This window comes from Bufo gargarizans, chromosome 5 (genome assembly GCF_014858855.1).
Source record: "Bufo gargarizans isolate SCDJY-AF-19 chromosome 5, ASM1485885v1, whole genome shotgun sequence".
In the NCBI taxonomy this organism is placed as follows: domain Eukaryota; kingdom Metazoa; phylum Chordata; class Amphibia; order Anura; family Bufonidae; genus Bufo; species Bufo gargarizans.
The window spans coordinates 331,561,301-331,585,368 of NC_058084.1; the positions used below are offsets into that span (position 1 = coordinate 331,561,301).

At 43.4% G+C, this 24,068-nt stretch overlaps 1 protein-coding gene across 2 annotated transcripts in view; it reads right to left on the bottom strand.

The window, feature by feature from the left end:
- Positions 1–1,631: 1,631 nt before the first annotated feature.
- Positions 1,632–24,068, bottom strand: part of MCUR1 (mitochondrial calcium uniporter regulator 1) — an 82,539-nt gene continuing 60,102 nt past the window's right edge. Inside the window, exons 9-10 of one of the 2 annotated variants that reach the window (XR_006390103.1) lie at positions 12,074–12,325; positions 1,632–1,897 (exon numbers count right to left, since the gene is read on the bottom strand). Coding sequence is in view for 1 of the 2 variants with exons in the window: in XM_044295250.1 (XP_044151185.1) it covers positions 12,270–12,325 (56 nt within the window). In the remaining variant the exon portion in view is untranslated. Of the gene's footprint in view, positions 1,898–12,059; positions 12,326–24,068 lie in introns of those variants that run through there. The other variant, XM_044295250.1, reaches the window with a different exon arrangement.

Here is a 24,068-nt window from a genome sequence, read left to right on the forward strand (position 1 = left end):
TATGCCCTTGCAATGGCACCACAATTAGACATATCCCCAGAAGATTTCAAAGCATCACACCACTGGCTGGATGGCTTCCTTCAGCGATGTGAACTGTCTCTAAGAAGATCCACCACACTGTTTAAGCTAGACAATGCAGAAGTCATTAAACGTGCACTCGCATTCAAGACCTTTATTGATGGCATCGACTTTTCTGAATACCAACTTTCAAACATGATTGCCATGGATGGAACTGCAGTGTTTATGGGCCAAGGATCCCAAACTGATTATTGGGGTGCCTCCTCAGCCTACGTTCCTTCCACTGGTTATGAAAAAGAGCATGTGTTACCTGTATTTTGGCAATTCGTCTGGATGGAACTAAAGTCCCACCTCTAATCATTGCTAAGGGCAAGAAGGATAAGATTGTTTCAGGCGTTTATATTTTTGAAACCGAAAAAGCCTGGTGCACACAAGCAGTTAAAAGGAAATGGGTCGATTTAATGCTGCAGCTTTTTTTGCGAGGTGGCCAAAGAGGCCTGCTAGTCTGGGATTTAGCCAGTGCACACCGCACTAAAGACATGAAGAACTTCCTTCAGGACAGAAAAATATATCAAATAATTATTCCTGCAAGAATGACTGCTTATCTCCAGATTCTCCAGAATATTGCAAAAAAAAAAAAGCCATTCAATGATCCTTTGCGCTTAGAAATCAATGACTACATTAAAAATAGAATGGAGAGAAATCAGCATGGCAACTTTGTGAAGCCAAAACTGCAAGAAGTTGTGACTTTGGTGAATAATTAATGGGAGAATATCACTGACAGTTGCGTTGTCAATGCGCTACAAGCAGGCTACTTGGACAAGAGGTGCTCATTTCAGGAAAGCGCTATACCTAGACATGAGAAGCCGGGGCCAATGCTTTTGAAGGAAATAGAGTCGCAAGAAACTTACAGTGCAATTCAGGATTTGCAGAGTTATGATGATGTCCCAGAAGATGATGAAATGACTGTTTTTGAATAAATGTTGATTTTTTTTGTTCATGAATACCGTACCAGTTAATGTACATGAAGAAGGAAATACCGTAGGATCTGAAGAAATACTTGATGGAATTCAGGGTTTGGAGAGTTATGCTGTTTTTCCAGAATGTGATGACCTGATTATACTGTATTTGAATAAATCTAGATCTTTTGTTCAAGCATTAATGTGTGATTGTTGTTCATGGAGCCAAAAAAGGCCCTACCCCGATAAAAAGCCCTAACCCTTTTTTCGAAGAAAAAAATAATATAAGACCCTGTCTTATTTTCGGAGAAACACAGTAATATACTCAGGAATCCTCAGCCATTGTCTGGGGAAGGATTTGCAGATGATCGCACTATCCCTTTAACAGGCCACAGGTCAGCGCATGTGTCCTAAGGGAACAGAGAATGGCGCAATGGAGACGGCAGCGTGTAGAGGACGCTGGGCTGCAAGGTGAGTAGCAGGGCAGCAGTGGGTACGGACTGCTGACCTTACATATCATATGTCATAAAAGAAAAGCTAACCCAGACCAGCCAACAGACTAGAATAAGCATAGAAACACATACATGTATTGCGCTCCTAGAAGGAACAACATGGTGCTTGCATTTGCAAAGCTTTAACAGGAAATGAGAACGCTTAATAGAAAGCACCTTTTTATTGAGTGGACGGAAGAACATTCACTCCATGTTGTGTGGTTCATGTACACTGTTGCTCACTATTTGGTTACACAGCTGCTTGTCACTAGAAACACGTGAATAAATGCCACAGAATCATCATATACGCAGTATGCTTCTCATAACATAAGAGAAGATGACAGTCTCATTTTCTGATCTGTGCCGTTGAATGTTACATCCACAAGCGGTAAAAACCCAGAGCTATTGTAAGGCATGTGAACACAGATCCTGGAATGGAAATAGAGAAAAGTTATCAGATGACACACGTTTACAATAAGATACATTAAAGGGTCACTGTTATTTTAATATTTTCCATAAATGAATAGTAAAGTGAAAATAAGAAACTTTGTAATATATATTATTACAGAAAACTGCCTCTTTCTCTACTTATTAGACTCCTCTCCTTCCTCCTTGTAGAAAACTGCTAAGTAACCTGAGCCGCCAAAAGTATATGAACACATAAAATTTGTGGGTTCCTCAAAAAATCAAGCATCAATCCAAGTACTACACAGAGGTGAATATTAGCAGTTGACTGAGTCATACTAAAGTGTCTTTGAACCATCACTGGATGCCACCTTTCCATCAATTTTGAGATTTCTCTGCCCTTTAAGACCTGTCATCTATAAGGCCTCATGCACATGATCGTATGTATTTTGGGGTACGCAAAAACGGATCCGCAAAAAATACGGATGATGTCCGTGGGCATTCCGTATTTTGCAGAACGGAAAAACAGCTGGCCCCTAATAGAACAGTACTATCCTTGTCCATAATGCGGACAGTAATAGGACAAGTTCTATTTTTTGGCGGAACGGAAATACGGACATACGGAAACAGAATGCACACGGAGTACCTTCCGTTTTTTTTTGCGGAGCCATTGAAATGAATGGTTCCATATACGGTCCGCAAAAAAACCAGAACGGACACGGAAAGAAAAAACGTTCGTGTGCATGAGGCCTAAGGCCTCTTGCACACGAACGTTTTTTTTCCGTTTACATTTCGTTTTTTTGCATTCCGTATACGGACCGTATACAGAACCATTCAATTCAATGGATCCACACAAAAAATGGAAGGTACTCCGTGTGCATTCTGTTTCCGTATTTCCGTTCCGTTCACAGATAGAACATGTCCTATTATTGTCTGCATAACGGATAAGGATAGTACTGTTCTATCAGGGGCCAGCTGTTACGTTCCGCAAAAAATGGAATGCACACGGACGTCATCCGTATTTTTTGTGGATCAGTATTTTGCTGACTGCAAAATACTGAAAAAGCCAAACGGTCGTGTGCAAGAGTCCTAAGTCTGTTTTTCTTCTTTTTTTGTTGCTTTTTGCTTGTAAAAGAAAGTCCTTGACATCTATGAGTTTTTTTCCCAAATGTTTTTTTGTTGATGGTGTTTTTTCTAGTCACACATTTTATTTATTTTTTATTTTTTTTTCCAGATTTTCCCCCCAAAGAGAGGCCTATGAAAATTACCTAAAAACCGTCCACACCCAGAACATGCAGAGATAAAATAAAAATAAAAAGGTGATAATTACACTTACCGGTAATTGGGTTTTCCATTTAGCCTCCACAACGGCACTAAGCAGGAGGATACCCCGCCTCCCAGGGACAGGAAACAACGTGGAGAACAATCATTTAAAAGTCTCCTCCCCTTTACCTTCTCCAGTAAGTATCTGAGAAACCCAAGATGATGCTGAATAGGTATATTTATTTATACTTCCTTTATCTGATGAAAAGGTATAGAACATAGTAACGAAAAAAATAACAAAGGATTATCGACAAATCAACATAAGTTTGGGTGGGAAATCCCAGTGCTATCGTAGAGGCTATATGGAAAATCCAATTACTGGTAAGTGTAATTATCATCTTTTCCATACGCCTCCCCAACGGCACTAAGCAGGAGGATTAACAGAGGAATCAAAAAATTAGGGAGGGACCACTGCAGACAAGACTTTACGCCCAAAGGAAAGGTCCCTATTAGAGATAACATCCAGTCTGTAGTGTTTGAAGAAAGTACTTGGACTGGACCAGGGTGCAGCCTGACATATCTAGGCCAGGGAAGCAGAGGCACCTTCCGCCCAGGAGGTAGAAATCGCTCTAGTTGAATAGGCTTTTAACCCCAAAGGAGGAGTAGCACCTCTTTCTCTATATGCTATGGCAATGGTCATCTTAATCTAGCGGGAAATCGTTGTTTTTTTTTTAAGCCCCTAGACCTTTGTTCTTTCCTGCATACTAGACTAGTAGGTGATTCAATTTTCTTATCTCCTTAGTGGCTTCTAGGTAAGTCAAGACGCATCTCCTGACGTCTAAATTGTGGTACTGAACTTTCTTGCTGGACCTAGCCTGTGAACAGATGGTAGGTAATGAAATTTCCTGCTGACAATATATTACTTTGGGCAAAAAGAAAGGCTCATGTTTTAAAACTATTCTGTCATTTAGAATAGTTAGCTATGGTGGACGGCAAGATAAGGCCTGGATCTCTCCCACTCTCCTAGCTGAGGTGACAGTAATTAAAAAGGCCATCTTTAGGGAAAGCAACCTAAGTGGGGTCTTCCTTAGAGGTTCAAAGGGAGGATCTATAAGTACAGAAAGAACCAGACTAAGGTCCCAGGGAGAAACAGTGGATCTAACTGCTGGGTTTAATTTATGGGCACCTTTAAAGAAACGCCGGATTAAAGTTTCATCAGCTAACTTAACTTCTAGGAAAGCACTAAGGGCCGCTAGCTGGACCTTCAAAGTACTAACCCCTAATCAGTCTTCTAGGCCTTTCTGTAGGAAGTCCAGAATTATCTTGATGTCTGGAAAGACAGTGAGATTCCCGGCATCTTTTGTGAAACAGAGGAAAGCATTCTAGTTCCCAAGATAAATCTTAGACGTAACAGGCTTTCTACTATTTACAAGGGTGTTATTAACTGCGTCTGACAGTCCTTTGGCTCTCAAGATGGAACGTTCAACATCCACGCTGTCATATTCAACTGGCGCACATCTGGATGCTGAAGAAGGTTCGAAATCTGAGGGAAAAACCAGAAACCAGAACTTCCCGCTCGAGAGGCTTAGCAGAAGGGGGAACCATGTTCTTTTGGGCCAATATTGGGCTATCAGAATTACACAGCATTTGTCCTCAATTATTTTTGTCAAGACTCTTGGAATCAGGGATATTGAGGGAAAAGCATATAGCAGGCCTTCTGGCCAAGGACCAGAGAACGCATCTACTCTTAGTGGTCTGTCCTCGGAAGATAGGGAGTAGAATCGATCTACTTGTCTGTTTATTCTGGAGGCAAAGAGGTGCAAGATTGGGATTCCCCAGCTGTTGCATATTGACTGAAATATCCTCTTGTCCAAGGACCACTCTCCTGGTTTTAGAGGTTTTCTGCTCAGAAAATCTGCTAGAGCGTTTTCTCGTTTTCTTTTCCCTTCAGATGGACTGCTGAAATTGACTATGATAAAAAATTAGATTTTTTTTTTTTTAACAATGAAACTCTACGGTGAATGGATGCCACTGTATGACATCCATTTAATGCATACGTTTTTTGGATGCATTAAACGGATGTGAAAAACGTGATGTGAACCCAGCATGAGAGTGACACGAAAGAGATGGACAGGATGTCAGTAGGGTCGCAGCATACGGGAGTGGGGGCATAGGGGGGTCACAGTATACCAGAATTTGACACAGGGAGAGTCACAGACAGTATATATGAAGGGGGCAACGGGGTTCATAGTGTATAGGAGTATGGGATACAGGGGGTCTTATATATGAGAGGGGCACAAGAAGGGGTCACACTGGGAATCATAGTGTCTACACGGTGTTGGACTCAGGGTGCCTAGAGTGCACCAATAAAATTCATTCCAGGGGCCCCACTGTATAGCTACATGGAAACCCTTCCTGCTCACATAGTGGTTGGCAGCAATAAGATGCTGAAGATGATTCATTATAGGGGTCCCTGCAACAACTTTGAGAAGGTGGATCCCTGGGGAAAGAGGATACTGGTTGGCCTACCTCTGTACCTAGAAGTCATCTCAGCCACCCGATGCATCTAATATAATAAACTGGGTAGATAATGAAGGTGTAGATGCTGTTCTGGGGGGCCACCTTTGTCAGAGGCCCACTGGTGGATTCACCTATTCTCCCGTGGGCCAGTCCAAGCCTGTGAATACATATTGGTAACACTCACAGTACGGTGGGAATTTTTGAATAGTAGGGTGGCATTATCCCACGACTGGTGGTGCTATCCAGTCACAGAATAGTGGTATTATCCAGTCACCGAGGGAGATTTATCAAAACTGGTGTAAAGTAGAACTGGCTTAGTTGCCCCATAGCAACCAATCAGATTCCACCTTTCATTTTCTAAAGGAGCTGTGAAAAATGAAAGGAGGAATCTGGTTGCTAGGGGCAACTAAGCCAGTTCTACTTTACACCAGTTTTGATAAATGCCCGCTAAGCTGTATTTATTATAATTTGGGGGTAGGATCATCTATGTGTACAGATTCCAGCGCCTGTTACAGAATAGCGTTTCCCATGACAGCACATACGTGTTGGAGAGCAGAGTCCACACCGGACATAGCTGTGTGCTAGGGAGCAGCATTTATCAGTCATGCCACTGACAATTCTTTTTATGGCACCAGAACTGGTGACTGCTGATCTATTTAACTGTTTTATTGCTGATCTTCTCCTCTGTTAACCCCACAAATTGTCTTTACAATAACTCAGAAGTAAACTGTGTTTTGCAGTCCGCAAGGGGAAAATGTATTATTTGTTTTATGCTCTTATATAGCGCTGCTATATTCCGCAGTGCTTCAGACATTAGCATCACGTTGTCCCCAGGGGAGATCACAATGTAAGTTCCCGATCAGTATCAAACATGGGGAGAACATACAAACTCCATGTTGTCCTTAGTCAGATTCGAACCTAGGACCCCGGTGCTGCAAGGCACCAGTGCTAACCACTGAGCCACACTGCTGACTATAATAGGCGGTCTTTCGATCGCTTCTAAATTACATTGCACTATTCCTATAAGGCTCCATTCACACATCTGCAAATCCGTTCTGCATTTTGCGGACCTATTCATTTCTATGATGTGCGGCCGGGTCCGCATTTCCGTTCCGGAAAAAAAATAGAACATGTCCTATTCTTGTCTGCAATAGCAGACAAGAATAAGCATATTCTATTAGTGCCGGCGATGTGCGGTCCACAAAATGCGGAACGCACATTGCTGGTGTCCGTGTTTTGCGGATCTGTGGATCCGCAAAACACGCTACGGATGTGTGAATGGACCCTAAGGCAGGGATCAACATCCTCCGGCACTCCAGCTGTTCAGAAACTACAACTCCCAGAATGCTTCATATACTTCTAAGGGAGTTAGAAGAACAACAGAAAATGTGTGCATGATGGGAGTTATAGTTTCATAGCAGGTGGAGTGCCGAAGGTTGCTGATCCTTGCTATAAGGCAGTGATGCCCAACCTACGGCCCAGGGGCCACATCAGGCCCGGGAAGCTTTGTCATGCAGCCCGTGCAGTAGAGGTTGCGATTTTACTCCCTGTAAAAAATCTAAAGCATACCGATACGCCTTATAATGTTCCCTTACATTCATTAGCGCAGCGAGCGTTGTGAACGGCACGGGCAGCGCAGCGATGCTGCCTGTGCTTGAAATAACCAATAGCAAAGCTCCTCACAGCAAGAAGCTTTGCTATTGGTTATTTTGGTCGGGTGCTGGAGAAATACAGGTCCTACAGGAGGGGAAGCCGGCGGGAGCTAGAAGGAGGAGGGGCCGGCTCCCGGTGGTGGCTGCAGCAAGGAGTGACGGGCGCGCTGCGCAAGGACCCTGGCAACCATGGCCCAGTTTGACGCTTAGCAAAACATGCTGTGACCTGAAAAAGGAAAATAATGCCACCCCAGGCTGAGATAAGATCCTGGAAGCAAGCAGAGCAGCCAATGACTCCGAAGTTACCAGGTAACCGTGTCTCCTTCCACCCACCGCAGCCAGGGACAGAAGCATCCAAGCTTGTTCAGAAACAGTTTGTGCCATTCAAATTAGTTAGCAATAGCAGCACTGGTCCAGAAAAGATCAGCCCCATCTCAATAATGGTTAAAGGTATGATTTAATCCTGGCTCCTTTCATATTATATTCATAACCCTATAATGGACCTAAGTAACACATTCCCTCTCCAACAACATTCTGTCTCATGGCTTCATTAAATCTAACAGCATCCATAAATCTTAAATTTCACTCATACCGCTCCATTCTCCTGATCATGACCTTAACCACACACACTGCGCCACATACATCACACTGATGTATGTGGTGCAGTGCGGAGTGCCAAGTGATAAAGTACAGGGAAGATCCGCCATATTGGACTGGGCTTTATCACTTGGCTATAATTGTCTGCTGTTGTTCAGATCAGTAATGGTCCCCCACATACATACTCGCCTCTTTGGCCCCGTTCACACCACCGCTATTTATTTATGTTGTTTTGCTCAGTTACCGGAGGAGAAAAAAACGAAAAAGGGTACTTTCACACTAGCGTTTTTCTTTTCCAGCATAGAGTTCCATCATAGGGGGTTCTATACTGGAAAAGAACTGATCAGTTTTATCCCCATGTATTTTGAATAGAGAGCAATCCGTTCAGGATGCATCAGGATGTCTTCAGTGCAGTCTTTTTGACTGTTCAGGACGGATATAATACCGCAGCATGCTACAGTTTTATCTCAGGCCCAAAAAACTGAACACTTGCCGAAATGCCGGATCCGTATTTTTTTTTACATAGGAACGTATTAGTTAAAAATACCGGAATGCCGGATCTGTCCTTTCGGTCTGCGCATGCGCAGCCCGAAAAAAAATGTGAAAAAAATAAATGCCGGATCCGTTTCTCCGGATGACACCGGAAAGACGGATCCGGCATTTCAATGCATTTTTAAGGTGGATCAGGATCCTGATCAGTCTTAAAGTGCCATCAGTTGGCATACGTTTTGACGGATCCGGCAGGCAGTTCCGGCGGTGGAACTGCCTGCCAGACTCCTCTGCCGCAAGTGTGAAAGTACCCTAATGGAAGTGCTGGATGTGCCCCTTCACAGTGGTAATGCCCAGTTATCCCCCTTCACAGTGGTAATGCTCACATGTGCCACCTTCACAGTAGTAATGCTCAAATGTGCCCCCCTTCACTGTAAAAATGCCCAGATGCGCCCCCTTTACAGTAAAAATGCCCAGATGTGCCCCTTCACAGAAAAAATGCCCAGATATTTGCCTCTTCACAGTAGTAATGCTCACACGTGCTCCCTCACAGTGTTTGCATTTCTTTCTGGCAAAGTTACCTGGTTCCGGCGCGCAAAATTTATACTAATGTCTAGTGCGGCCCTCAGACGAGAAATGGTTGGGCACAACTGCTCTAAGGGAATGCATTTTAACGTCAGTGCTATACAGGCCCTTACCTCCCTAAACAGGAATTGGCACCCCACGATCTCGTTTGCAGGGTGCCAATGGGATACAGAGGGAGTCTGCTCACTCTGTAACTGCTTACCTATGTCATGTAAGGGGTTAAAGGGAACCTGTCACCTCCCAAAACCATCCCAAGCTGCCAGCAGTACCTGCGTGTAGCCCGCAGTGTGCTTCTGATTATGCCTTTCTTCCTGAAGGCAGATGCAGCAAAAGTACTTAAAAAGGTTCCTTTATCCCCTGCCCGGCGCACTTCTCCACACATGAGTGAAATCAAGGGGGCAGCGGCCTTCTTGCGTCAAGTCACGGTAACAACGCCCCCTTCCCTGCCCCTTCGCTGTGACTGACAGCGCTTATGCAGAGAGTTTGGCTGCCTTTGCCAAACAGCCGGCTGTCAGTCACAGAGAAGAGGCAGGGAAGGGGGCGTGGTTACCGTGACTTGAAGCAAGGAGGCCACTCCCCCCTTGACTTCAGTCATGTGTGGAGAAGTGCGCCGGGCAGGGGATAAAACGTTTTAAGTACTTTTGCTGCATCTGCCTTCAGGAAGAAAGGCATCATCAGAATCACACTGCTGGCTACATGCAGGTACTGCTGGCGGCTTGGGATGGTTTGGGAAATGACAGGTTCCCTTTAAAAAGCCCAGAATTGGCGCTCCTGCCACCGTAAAAAGTCTGGTTTATGGCAGCCCAGGCTAAGACCACTTAGTGACCATTGTAAAAAGGCGTATGGGTGGTCACTAAGGAGTTAGTGGGTGGTCACTAAGTGGGTGTCCTAGAAAAAAATATTCTAAATTTTTCACAGCAGCACCTGGATCTGGATACTTTTTTTATTGCATATAATTCAAAATATAGTATAGCCACTGAGTTATTCACCAAAATCTGCAAAGTGCCATCTGCTGTTCTTTTCCTTATTTCTCTGTCCACTTTACTGAGGTGGATGCACACGCTCAGTTCTGCCCTTCAATTGCCTCCAGTTGTGACAGTTACAAGAAGAGAAATGCAGCACAAAGGACACACCCCTGACAAAGGACATGCCCCCTGAGCTTCCAGCTTGAATTATATCTAGCAGAGCAATGAATGTTTTTTAATGTTTTTACATTAATCATGGGATAATCCCTTTAAGTTTAGTTTGAAATTTTATTTAGTACAGTTTTAGATCATTAAATATTGATGAAAAGTTATGCTTCTGTCATGTTGCAAATTAATAACTTTTCTCTATAAATTTATAAGGCTACTTTCACACTAGCACTTGATCGGATCCGTTCTGAACGGATCCGATCATATTAATGCAGACGGAGGCTCCGTTCAGTACGGATCCGTCTGCATTAATAACTTAGAAAATTTTCTAAGTGCGCAAGATGCCTGAGCGGATCCGTCCAGACTTTCAATGTAAAGTCAATGGGGGACGGATCCGCTTGAAGATTGAGCCATATGGTGACCTCTTCAAGCGGATCCGTTCCCATTGACTTACATTGTAAGTCTGAACGGATCCGCTCGCCTCCGCACGGCCAGGCGGACAGCTGAACGCTGCAAGCAGCGTTCAGCTGTCCGCCTGTCCGTGCGGAGGCGAGCGGAGCGGAGCCTGAACGCCGCCAGACTGATGCAGTCTGAGCGGACCCGCTCCATTCAGACTGCATCAGGGCTGGACGGAGGCGTTCGGGTCCGCTCGTGAGCTCCTTCAAACGGAGCTCACGAGCGGACCGACGAACGCTAGTGTGAAACTAGCCTAATAAAAGTCAATCTGTCACCGGTGACCCCCCTATCCAACAGTTTGGATCGACACATAGCTGTGGTTCATAGTAACATAGGGGTTTATTTATTAAGACCGGGGTTTTAGACTCCGGTCCTAATAACCCTGTGCTCGTTCCGCCAAAGTTATGAAGAGGCGCCGGCCTCTAGATAACTTCAGCACATCCACCATGGTCTAAATCTACGCCCAAACCAGGTGTATAAAATGATAAATGAGGGGACTGGCGGGCCAACCCCTTTTTAACACGTGGGCGGGGAAAGTTGAACATTGCGGTGCAAATAACCTTTGCGCCGCAATCTGCGACAGAGATACACCATTAGTAAATGGCCCCCACAGTTTGTAAGGCTGAAAAAAATACATTTGTCCATCCGGTTCAGCCTGTTATCCTGCAAGTTGATCCAGAGGACGGCAAAAAAAAAAATCCGGTGAGGTAGAAGCCAATTTTCTCATTTTAGGGGGAATTTTTTTTTTATTCTCCACTCCAGTCAGACGGTCAAAATAACTCCCTGGATCAACGACCCTTCTCCAGAAATCGAATAACTAGTTGCGCCGCAATCTGCAACTTCTTCCCGCTCATGCCAGGTCTAAAAAAGTGGGCAGGGAAGGGGAGAGACCGGCAGGCTCTACGCCTGAAACAGGCGTAGAAAAGGTGCAAATGTAAGAGGTCATGCACATGACCGTATGTAGTGAAGGGGTCTGTATCCGTGATGCGGAATGCACACGGCCAGTAAACCGTGTATTGTGGAACTGCCGTAAACGTCCCGCAATACAGCCACGGGAGCACTACGGTCGTATGCAAGAGGCCTAAGCACTACAGTCGTATGCTGGTCACGGGGAAAGCTAAAGCTCATGCACCCTCTGCCTAGAAAGGATGCCCAATATACCCAGGAACTCTCAGCCATTGTCTGGAGAAGGATTTGCAGATGATCGCACTATCCCTTTAACAAGCCACAGGTCAGCGCATGTGTCCTAAGGGAACAGAGAATGGCGCAATGGAGACGGCAGCGTGTAGAGGACCCTGGGCTGCAAGGTGAGTAGCAGGGCAGCAGTGGGTACGGACTGCTGACCTTACATATCATATGTCATAAAAGAAAAGCTAACCCAGGCCAGCCAACAGACTGGAATAAGCATAGAAACACATACATGTATTGCGCTCTTAGAAGGAACAACATGGTGCCTGCATTTGCAAAGCTTTAACAGGAAAATGAGAACGCTTAATAGAAAGCACCTTTTTATTGAGTGGACGGAAGAACATTCACTCCATGTTGTGTGGTTCATGTACACTGTTGCTCACTATTTGGTTACACAGCTGCTTGTCACTAGAAACACGTGAATAAATGCCACAGAATCATCATATACGCAGTATGCTTCTCATAACATAAGAGAAGATGACAGTCTCATTTTCTGATCTGTGCCGTTGAATGTTACATCCACAAGCGGTAAAAACCCAGAGCTATTGTAAGGCATGTAAACACAGATCCTGGAATGGAAAGAGAGAAAAGTTATCAGATGACACACGTTTACAATAAGATACATTAAAGGGTCACTGTCATTTCAATATTTTCCATAAATGAATAGTAAAGTGAAAATAAGAAACTTTGTAATATATCCTATTACAGAAAACTGCCTCTTTCTCTACTTATTAGACTCCTCTCCTTCCTCCTTGTAGAAAACTGCTAAGTAACCTGAGCCGCCAAAAGTATATGAACACATAAAATTAGTGGGTTCCTCATAAAATCAAGCATCAATCCAAGTACTACACAAAGGTGAATATTAGAGTCATACTAAAGTGTCTTTGAACCATTAATGGATGCCACCTTTCCATCAATTTTGACATTTCTATGCCCTTTAAGACCTGTCATCTATAAGGCCTCATGCACATGACCGTATGTATTTCGCGGTCTGCAAAAAATACCGATGACGTCCGTTTGCATTCCGTATTTTGCAGAACGGAACAGCTGGCCCCTAATAGAACAGTCCTATCCTTGTCCGTAATACGGACAATAATAGGACATGTTCTATTTTTTTGCGGAACGGAATAACGGAAACAGAATGCACATGGAGTACCTTCCATTTTTTTGCGGACCCATTGAAATGAATAGTTCCGTATACAGTCTGCAAAAAAAACTTAACGGACATGGAAAGAAAATACTCTACAGGCCTAAGTGTGTTTTTTTTGTCTTTTTTTGTTGCTTTTAACTTGTAAGAAAGTCCTTGACATCTATGAGTTTTTTTTCCAAATGTATTTTTGTTGATGGGGTTATTTCTAGTCATACATTTAGTGTTTTTTTTTCCTGATTCCCCCCCCCCCCCCAAGAAGAGGCCTTTGGAAAATTACCTCAAAACCGGCCACACCCGGAAGAGATCGGCAACTACACAATCAACAGGAGGAGGTGAGTTAATTTATTTATTTATTTATTTATTTTATTTATTTATTTTTAACCCTCAATTGACCTTTTACTAAGCATTCTGTTTTAAAGAATGCTATTTTCCCTTATAACCATGTTATAAGGGAAAATAAATACAGTGAATAGACTGTCATCTTAGCAACCATGCGTGAAAATCGCACCGCATCCGCACTTGCTTGCGGATGCTTGCAATTTTCACTCAGCCCCATTCACTGCTATGGGGCCTGCATTGCGTGATAAACGCAACATAGAGAGCATGCTGCGATTTTCACGCAACACATAAGTGATGCGTGAAAATCACCGCTCATGTGCACAGCCCCATAGAAATGAATGGGTCTGGATTCGTGCGGGTGCAATGCGTAAATCTAGCCTGTGTGGACTCAGCCTTAGGCTTCGTTCACATCAACGTTCAGCCTTCCCGTTCTCCTGCTCCGTTTAGGAGTAGGAGAACGGAAAGGACGGAGAAGGCACATAACTGAGCCAAACGGAGCCTAAGGATCCCATAGACTATAATGGGGTCCGCTATCTTTCCGCTCAGAAGATGATTTTGGAGCGGAGACAAAAGTTGTGCATGCAAGACTTTTGTCTCCGCTTCAAAATCATCTTCTGAGCGGAAACATAATAGTCTATGGGGTCCTAAGGGCTCAGTTATGTGCCTTCTCCGTTCTTTCCATTCTCCTGCTCCTAAACGGAGCAGGAGAACGGAAAGGCTGAACGGTGATGTGAACGAAGCCTTACCGGTAATTGGATTTTCCATTTAGCCTCCACAACGGCACTAAGCAGGAGGATAGCCCGCCTCCCAGAGACAGGAAACAACGTGGAGAACAATCATTTAAAAGCCTCCTCCTCTTTACCTTCTCCAGTAAGTATCCGAGAAACCCAAGATGATGCTGAATAGATATATTTATTTATACTTCCTTTATATGATGAAAAGGTATAGAACATAGTAACGAAAAAAAGCAACAAAGGATTAATCGACATATCAACATAAGTTTGGGTGGGAAATCCCAGTGCAGTTGTGGAGGCTAAATGGAAAATTCTATTACCGGTAAGTGCAATTATCATCTTTTCCATACGCCTCCCCAAAGGCACTAAGTAGGAGGTTTAACAGAGGAATCAAAAAATTTGGGAGGGACCACTGCAGACAAGACTTTACACCCGAAGGAAAGGTCTCTATTAGAGATAACATCCAGTCTGTAGTGTTTAAAGAAAGTACTTGGACTGGACCAGGTGGCAGCCTGACATATCTGGGCCAGGGAAGCAGAGGCACCTTCCGCCCAAGAGGTAGAAATTGCTCTAGTTGAATGGGCTTTTAACCCCAAGGGAGGAGTAGCACCCCTCTCTCTATATGCCATGACAATGTGGTCATCTTAATCCAGCGGGAAATATTTATTTTTGAAGCCCCTTGACCTTTGTTCTTTCCTGCATACTGGACTAGTAGGCGATTCGATTTTCTTATCTTCTTAGAGGATTCTAGGTAAGTCAAGATGCATCTCCTAACGTCTAAATTGTGGTACTGAACTTTCTTGCTGGACCTGGCCAGAACATAGGTAATGACATTTCCTGCTGACAATGGAATTTTGTAAATACTTTAGGCAAAAAGGAAGGCTCATGTATTATATCATCCAGAATAGATAGATATGGTGGACGGCAAGATAAGGCCTGGATCTCTCCCACTCTCCTAGCCGAGGTGATAGCAATTAAAAAGGCCATCTTTAGGGAAAGCAACCTAAGAGGGATCTTCCTTAGAGGTTCAAAGTGAGGATCCATAAGTACAGAAAGTACCAGACTAAGGTCCCAGGGAGGAACAGTGGCTCTAACTGCTGGGTTTAACCTATGGGCACCTTTAAAGAAACGCCGGATTAAAGTTACATCAGCTAACTTAACTTCTAGGAAAGCACTAAGGGACGCTACCTGGACCTTCAGAGTACTGACCCTTAATCAGTCTTCTAGGCCTCTCTGTAGAAAGTCCAGAATTATCTTGACGTCTGGCAAGACAGTGGGATTCCAGGCATCTTTTGTGAAACGGAGGAAAGCATTCCAGATCCTAAGATAAATCTTAGACGTGTCAGGCTTTGGCTCTCAAGATGGAACGTTTAACATCCACGCTGTCAAATTCAACTGGCGCACATCCGGATGCTGGGCCGGGCCCTGAAGAAGAAGGTCCGGAATCTGAGGGAGAAACCAGAACTTCCCGCTCGAGGGGCTTAGCAGAAGGGGGAACCATGTTCTTTTGGACCAATATGGGGCTATCAGAATTACAAAGCATTTGTCCTCCATTATTTTTGTCAAGACTCTGGGAATCAGGGATATTGGGGGAAAAGCATATAGCAGGCCTTCCGGCCAAGGACCCGAGAACACATCTACCTCTTAGTAGTCTCCTGCTCGTTAGGGAGTAGAATCAATTTACTTGTCTGTTTATTCTGGAGGCAAAAAGGTCCAGGATTGGGATTTCCCAGCTGTTGCATATTGTTTGAAATATCCTCTTGTTCAAGGACCACTCTCCTGGTTTTAGAGGTTTTCTGCTCAGAAAATCTGCCAGAGCGTTTTCTTTTCCCTTCAGATGGACTGCTGAAATTGAGTTTATGTGGCTTTGGGCCCAGGAGAATAACTGGAACGCTGTCTGACAACGTTTTCTGCCTTTTGTGCCGCCCTATTTGTTTATATAGGCTACAGTTGTTCTGTTGTCGGACAGAATCTTCACATCTCTGTGATGGATGGCTGGAAGAAAGGCTTTCAAGGCTAGGAATACTGCTAGAAGTTTCTTTGAATTTGAGGATAGAGGATGCAACTCCTGACTCCAAACACCCTGGACTAGCTGATCTCCGCTGTATGTCCCCCAACCTGACCTGCTTGCATCTGTTGTTATCACTATTAGGTCTGAGGATCTCCACTGAACTCCTTGGTTCAGATTTTACCATCGTAGTCACCACTGTAGAGAGGCTCTCAACTGAGGAGGAAGAAGAACCCTGTTGTCTAGGGATAAGCAACTTTTGTTCCAGGTGGAAAGAAGAAAAGCCTGTAGCATCTTGCTGTGGAACTGCGCCCACCTGACTGCTGGGATGGCTGAGGTCATTTAACCCAGGACTACCATAATGTCTCTGAAGGACACCCTTGGGTGAGACCGGAAAACTGAGATTCTTGCTATTATATTCTGTATCTTCTGTTCCGGGAGAGAGGACGTCAGAGGTGGGAATCTAGAAGGATCCCCAGGAAGATCTTCTTTTTAGTGGGGATCAAGTCCAACTTCTCCAGATTTATTTTCCTGCCTAGGGACTGAAGGACGTCTCTGACTACCTGAACCTTTCTGAGGAGAATCTCTGATGTATGAGCCGTAATCAGGAAATTGTCTAAGTAGGGTATAAATAGGATCTGTTGCTGATGTAAAAACCCCGATACTTCTGCCATGGTCTTTGTAAAAATTCAGGGAGCAGATGAAAGACTGAAAGGGAGGACTTGAAATTGTAGATGGGTCAGGCGATTTTGTAGGTAAATAGCAAACCGCAGGTATTTCTGATGATCTCTCTGAATGGGAACATGATAATAGGCATCCGCCAAATCTAGAGTTATCATGAAACAGTCCTGAAAAAACAGACTGATTATCGATCTGACAGTTTCCATTTTGAATTTTTTGTATGTGACATGTTTGTTGAGATCTCTCAGGTTTATAATGGCCCTGTAAGAGCTGTTTGTTTGTTTTTTACTAAAAAAGACTGGCGAGTAGAACCCCTTCCTTTCCTGATCCAGTGGTACTGGAACAACAGCTTATTTTAACAGTAGAGTCTGAATCTGGGATTCTAGAAGAAATTGCCTTTCTTCTTTTAATTTTCTGTTTAATAGGAACCTTTCTGGAGGGAGGGGGGGATAGAATTCTATACTGCAACTGTGATGAATTAGATCTAGAACCCAGGGGGATTTTTAAACCCCTTCCCAAGAAATCTTTTAGTCTTCCCCCTACCGAGTCCCTGGTGTCATTGATTTGAGTGCTCGGTGGATTTGTCAGGGTTAAATAGAAAACCCCTACCTCTGCACCTTGAGGACTGCCAGGAGCCTGAGCTCTCTTTCTTTTTCTGGTCAGGCCTGCCCTTTCTTTGGTACGAAAGGAGCGGCGATGCTCAAGTCTGGATTCTGATGGGAAGCCTTTCTTTCTATCAGATGCCTTGTCTAAGATGTAATTTAGTACTGATCCGAAGAGCCTGTACCCCTTGCAGGGAATACTACATAGCTTGCCTTTAGAGGTGTTGTCCCCAGACCAGGACCTTAGCAAAACGGACCTTCTGGCAGAGTTAGATAGGGCCGCTGATCTGGCGGAAAGCTTGACTAAGTCAGCCGAGGCATCTGATAAGAAATTTGTAGCCTACTTTAACACTGGTAGGGAGGACAGGATATCCTCTCCAGGAGTACCTGAAAGTAAATGTTACTCTAACTGAGATAGCCATAAAGACAGGGTCCTGGCGGTGTAGGTAGCAGCAATGCTGGGCCTTAACATGGAGGTACATGTTTCCCAAGATTTCTTCAGAATAGACATTTTTTATCCATAGAGTCTCGTAAGAGGCCTACATCCTCAAAGGGGAGGGAGGCCTTAGATATTCTGACTACGGGGGCGTCCACCCTGGGAGTTTTATCCCAATGAACAGAATCCGCATCACTAAAAGGGTATTTTCGCTTGATTACCCTAGAGACTGATCTTCTCTCAGGATCCATCCATTTGTCGGCAATCAATTTCTTTATGCTTTCATGGACTGGGAATACACGTCTTTTCCTATCCCCCCAGACCTTTAAACATTAGGTCCTAAATTGACTGGGCCTCTTTTGACTGCTCAATATTCATGGTAGCTCTGATAGTTTTTAGGAGAGATTCGGTGTCTTCAATAGAACACAGGGGTCTACCAGATTCATCATTTGAAGAAACTGAGTCGGAATCGGAGGAGACTTCTCCTTCGCCAAAGTCAAAATCGACATCTAGAGGTGCGTCAGGATTAGATCTGGAGGTAGAGGGTCTCTGAGGAAGCACAGCCATCTTAGCTTTAATGGCAGAGCTGACTTCTTCTTTGATGATAGATTTCAGGCTGACCACTAAAGATGGGGTCTCTTCAGCCATAATCTTATCTGTACATCTCTGGCAAAGCGGGTTCTTTATGTGGCCTGCAAGCTGCTTTTTACAGATAGCACATGTTTTCTTTAATGAAGGTTCGCCACTTTTGCTGGATCTGTCATGCAATAAAAAATAACCCCTTCAGGAAGAGCTTAGGAGTAATTAAATTAAGTGGGAAACTTTACCATTAAACCCCAATAGTGTAAAAAAAAGAAAAATGCAAACAAAGAAGCATCCATCAGGAGGAGGCTTACCGGGCTTAGGGCCTTTGGAGGGTCTGCGGACTCCAAAACACAGATGCTTCCACACTGATGAGGAACGCCATCCTTTGTCCAGTCGGCATTTATCCAGTACTTACGGGTCACGTGGTACAGTGTGTGCGCGCTCCCACGCAACCTATTCTCGCAAGACTCCGGCCCCGAGTCTCATAATGCCGGCTTCCTCCCCTAGCTTGCCCCGCATGGAGGCGCGGTATCATCTGGGGCTGCCTGCGATATGCAGGACTTATGCCTAGACGCCGGAAGGGCCTGTATCTTGCTCCGGATCCCAGCGCCATGCTGCAGCCCTCCTGACAATTTAGCCTGGGGAACGGATGGGCCCAAAAAGGCTGAGCGACGTCTTCCTAAGCAGGAGGGAACCCCTGCTATATTCTCCACTTCATCCTGGAGGGACAGGAAACAACTGGAAAAGGTTAATGGGTGAAGGCTTTTAAATGATTGTTCTTCATGTTGTTTCCTGTCCCTGGGAGGCAGGCAGTGTTCCCTCTAAGCCTTGGCAGCTGCTGAGCGGGGTCGGCTCAGAGCTGGGCACAGCGCCATCAAAGGTGGGCGCTAGGAAAACCTAAGATAAGTGTCACATCAAAGAGCATACAGTGTAACCTCTGCACCATGCCGTACAATACAGTGTAACCGCTGCACCATGCCGTACAATATATAGTATAGTTCATACACAGTGCCGTACAATATACAGTATAGTTCATGCACCATGCTGTACAATATACAATATAACCCCAAAACCATGCAATATGATGTACATTATAATCCCTACACCATGCTGTACGATGTACATTATAATCCCTACACCATGCTGTACGATGTACGTTATAATCCCTACACCATGCTGTACGATGTACGTTATAATCCATACACCATGCCGTACAATATACAGTATAGTTCATGAAGAAAAGAGAGAAAATCCAGCTCTTGATAGCAGGGAATACTTTATTCACAGCGGTATTAAAACTTCCACATACGCAGGGCAGTCAAATCTATGCATTTCGGACATTTACATGCTGGTCCTTAATCATGATAATGAACAGTATAGTTCATACACAGTGCTGCACAATATAATCCATACACCATGACGTATAATATACATTATAATTCATACACCATGCCGTACAATATACACAATAATCCCCCAGTGTAGGTGGTATACTGTATATTGTACGGCATGGTATCTGAACTATACTGTATATTGTACGGCATAGTGTATGAGCTATACTGTATATTGTACGGCATAGTGTATGAACTATACTGTATATTGTACGGCACTGTGTATGAACTATACTGTATATTGTACGGCACTGTGTATGAACTATACTGTATATTGTACGGCACGGTGTATGAACTATACTGTATATTGTACGGCATGGTACAGGGATTATAATGTACAGTATACTGTACAGCAAATGACAATATAACCCCTGTGCCATGCTGTACAATAAACAGTATAACCCCTACACGGTGTCCCTACACTGCACCTCTCTGTATATATTTCATTATTTTGCCCCTCTCTGTATATATTTCATTATTTTGCCCCTCTCTCCATCTCTGTATATATTCCATGATAATGAAGGATTTGCTGCCAGTGGGCCTGCCCTCATATGGCCGGCGTGGGCTCCCTTTTCTGAATTCAAGTGCGGCGTGCCCCCCCCTCCCTATGAAGCCGGTGTGTGTGCATACATAAATAAATAAAAATACCTACTCTGCTCCACTCATTTGTCAGAACAATCCCGTCATACCCTCTCCGGCGCCGCGCCATTCAGTCATCCCGCCATTCAGTCATCCCGCGTGATCCTGCGAGACCTGTGACCTCAGTGCCGAGTCTCGCACTGTCACAGCTGGTGGCGCAGCACCGGAGAGGGTATGGGTTACTTAATGTGCGCACTGGGCCGGTAGCGCAGCCGGCCAATCGCACTGTAGGCGTTATAAAAATAAATTGCACAGAGAGGCCCCGAGCCCCTTACATAAAGTCCGGGCAGCAGCAGTGAGCGGGCCAGCAGAGGTGCTGAGCGGAGGCATAAAGGAAGCTGCGCGGCCGCGCGCCCGCGCAGCTTACAGGGAACACTGGAGGCAGGGTATCCTCCTGCTTAGTGCCATTGGGGAGGCGTATGGAAAAAATCCCACCAAAGACCGCTAGAAAACAGTCTTGTTTTGTCCACTATGTAGGGTATTTTATAATTTCCTATTGGCCAAAATGTAATAATGTAAAATATCTGGCTGCGGTGAAAAAATAAAATAAAAAAAAACAGGGCCTCATTTATCAAAACTGCATAAGAGTAAAACTGTCTTAGTTGCACATAGCAACCAATCAGAGCTCAGATTTTTTTCTGAGCCCTTTAGAAAATGAAATGTGAGCTGTCATTGGTTGCTATGGGCAACTAAGCCACTTTTAGTCTTAGGCAGTTTTGATAAATGAGGCCCTTAGTGTTTAACCACTTCCAGACCGGGCCATTTACCCCCTTCCTGATCAGGCCTAATTTTGCAAATCTGACATGTGTCACTTTATTGTGTAAAGGTTAAACCAGGCACTCAATATGGGGTAAATTGATCAAACTGTTTATTTAAGGGAATATTCCCACTATAACAATAGAATATAACAATAAAATATACCATTAAAATATACCATAAAAATCCACATAAACAAAAACACTGATCATATAGCAGCAATATTAGTCATATGCTTTGAAATGGCCGTGCGGTTTAAATTTCAAATACTGCAGCCATTATTCCAATCTGGAAGAAAACGCAATTCCGTATGTTGTACAGAGTCTTATGGACATTCGCCAGTCTTTAAGTCGGTAATCACAAAGTGCAGTTGTGTACAACGGTGGCGTCCCACCTAATTGAGCAACTATGTTGCTTTGTTTTACCTGTTGCTCAATTAGGTGGGACGCCACCGTTGTACACAACTGCACTTTGTGATTACCAACTTAAAGACCGGCGAATGTCCATAAGACTCTGTACAACATACGGAATTGCGTTTTCTTCCAGATTGGAATAATGGCTGCAGTATTTGAAATTTAAACCGCACGGCCATTTCAAAGCATATGACTAATATTGCTGCTATATGATCAGTGTTTTTGTTTATGTGGATTTTTATGGTATATTTTAATGGTATATTTTATTGTTATATTCTATTGTTATAGTGGGAATATTCCCTTAAATAAACAGTTTGATCAACTTACTCCATATTGAGTGCCTGGTTTAACCTTTACACAATTTTGCAACTCTCTTTTGTGACTGGATGGGTCACACAAACCAAGATCATCTTGAATCCATTACCCAGCTGCAGTGATCCACAGATACCGTATTCCATGTGTCACTTTATGTGGTAATAGCTTTGGAACGCTTTTATTTATTCAAGCCATTCTGAGATTGTTTTCGTGACACATTGTACTTCATGATAGTCATAAATGTGAGTCAATATATTTCACCTTTATTTATGAAAAAATCCCAAATTTACAACAACAAAAAATCGCTATTTTAAAAATTTCTGTTTCTCTGCTTTTAAAACAGAAAGTGATACCTTAATAAATATATATTTATAATAAATATTTATTACTTAACATTCCCCATATGTCTACTTTATGTTGGCATCATTTTGTAAATGTCATTTTATTTTTTTAGGATATTAGAAGGCTTAGAATTTTAGAAGAAATTTTAAAGAAAATTTCCAAAACCTACTATTTAAGGCCGAATGCCCACGGCCGTGAGCGGTCCGTGGAACTGCGGCCTGGATTCCTGCTGAGAGCAGGAGCTCACTGCGTCATTGGTTGCTATGACGCCGTGCGCTCCCTGCTGCCGCCACAGTACAGTAATACACTGGTATAGATCATACCAGTGTATTACTGTATTGCGGCTGCAGCAGGGAGTGCACGGCGTCATAGCAACCAATGACGACGTGCGCTCCTGCTCTCAACAGGAATCCAGGCCGCGGTTCCACGGACCGCTCACGGCCGTGAAAAACGGCCGTGGGCATTCGGCCTAAGGACCAGTTCAGGTCTGAAGTCACTTTGTGGGGCTTACATAGTGGAAACCCCCCATAATTGACCCTATTGTAGAAACTACACCCCTCAAGTTACTCAAAACTGATTTTACAAACTTTGTTAACCCTTTAGGTGTTCCACAACAATTAAAGGAAAATGGAGATCAAATTTAAAAATTTCACTTTTTGGGCAGATTTTCCATTTTAATAAAAAAAAATCTTTAACACATCGAGGGTTAACAGCCCAACAAAACTCAATATTTATTACCCTGATTCTACGGTTTACAGAAACACCCCACATGTGGTCGTAAACTGATGTAAGGGCACACGGCAGGGAGCAGAAGAAACGGAGAGCCGTATGGTTTTTGGAAGGAAGATTTTGCTGGACTGGTTTTTAGATGCCATGTCCCATTTGAAGCCCCCCTGATGCACCTTACAGTAGAAACTCCCAAAAAGTGACCCCATTTTGGAAACTTGGGGATAAGGGGCCAGTTTTATTGGTACTATTTTGGGGTACATATGATTTTTAATTGCTCTATATTACGTTTTTTGTGAGGCAAGGTAACCAAAAAATGGCTGTTTTGGTACTGTTTTAATTATTATTTTTTTACAACATTCATCTGGGAGGGTAGATCATGTGCTATTTTTATAGAACAGGTTTTTACAGACGCAATTATAACAAATAAGTCTACTTTGTTTGTTTGTTTCAGTTTTACATAATAAAGCATTTTTGAAAAAAAATTATGTTTTTGTGTCTCCATTTTCTGAACGCCAAATTAATATCTTTTTTTTGCCGATCGTCTTGTGCAGGGGCTTGTTTTTGGAAGGAAAAGTTGACGTTTTTATTGGTACCATTTTTGGGTACATATGATTTTTTGATCATTCATTATTACACTTTATGGGGCAAGGTGAACAAAAAATTTGTTGTTTTAGCACAGTTTTTATTTATTTATTTTTACAGCGTTCACCTGAGGGGTTAGGTCATGTAACATTTTTATAGAGCAGATTGTTATGGACGTAGCAATACCTAATATGTATACTTTTTCTTATTTATTTAAGTTTTACACAATAATAGCATTTTTGAAACCCCAAAAATGATGTTTTAGTGTTTCCAAAGCTTTTTTATTTTTTGACTGATTGTCTTAGTTAGGATCTCATTTTTTGCGGCATGAGGTGACAGTTGGATTGGTACTATTTTGGGGGCCATACGCCTTTCTGATCGATTGGTGTTGCACTTCATGTGATGTTAGGTGACATAAAATGGCTTTTTTGGCACTGTTTTTATTTTATTTCTATTTTTTTGAGGGGTAGGTCATGTGATATTTTTAAAGAGCAGGTTGTTACGGATGTGGCAATACCTAATATATCTACTTAATTTTTTATTTTATCACAATAATAGCAGTTTTGAAGCAAAAAATAAATAAATCATATATTCCTGTCTCCGTTGTCTG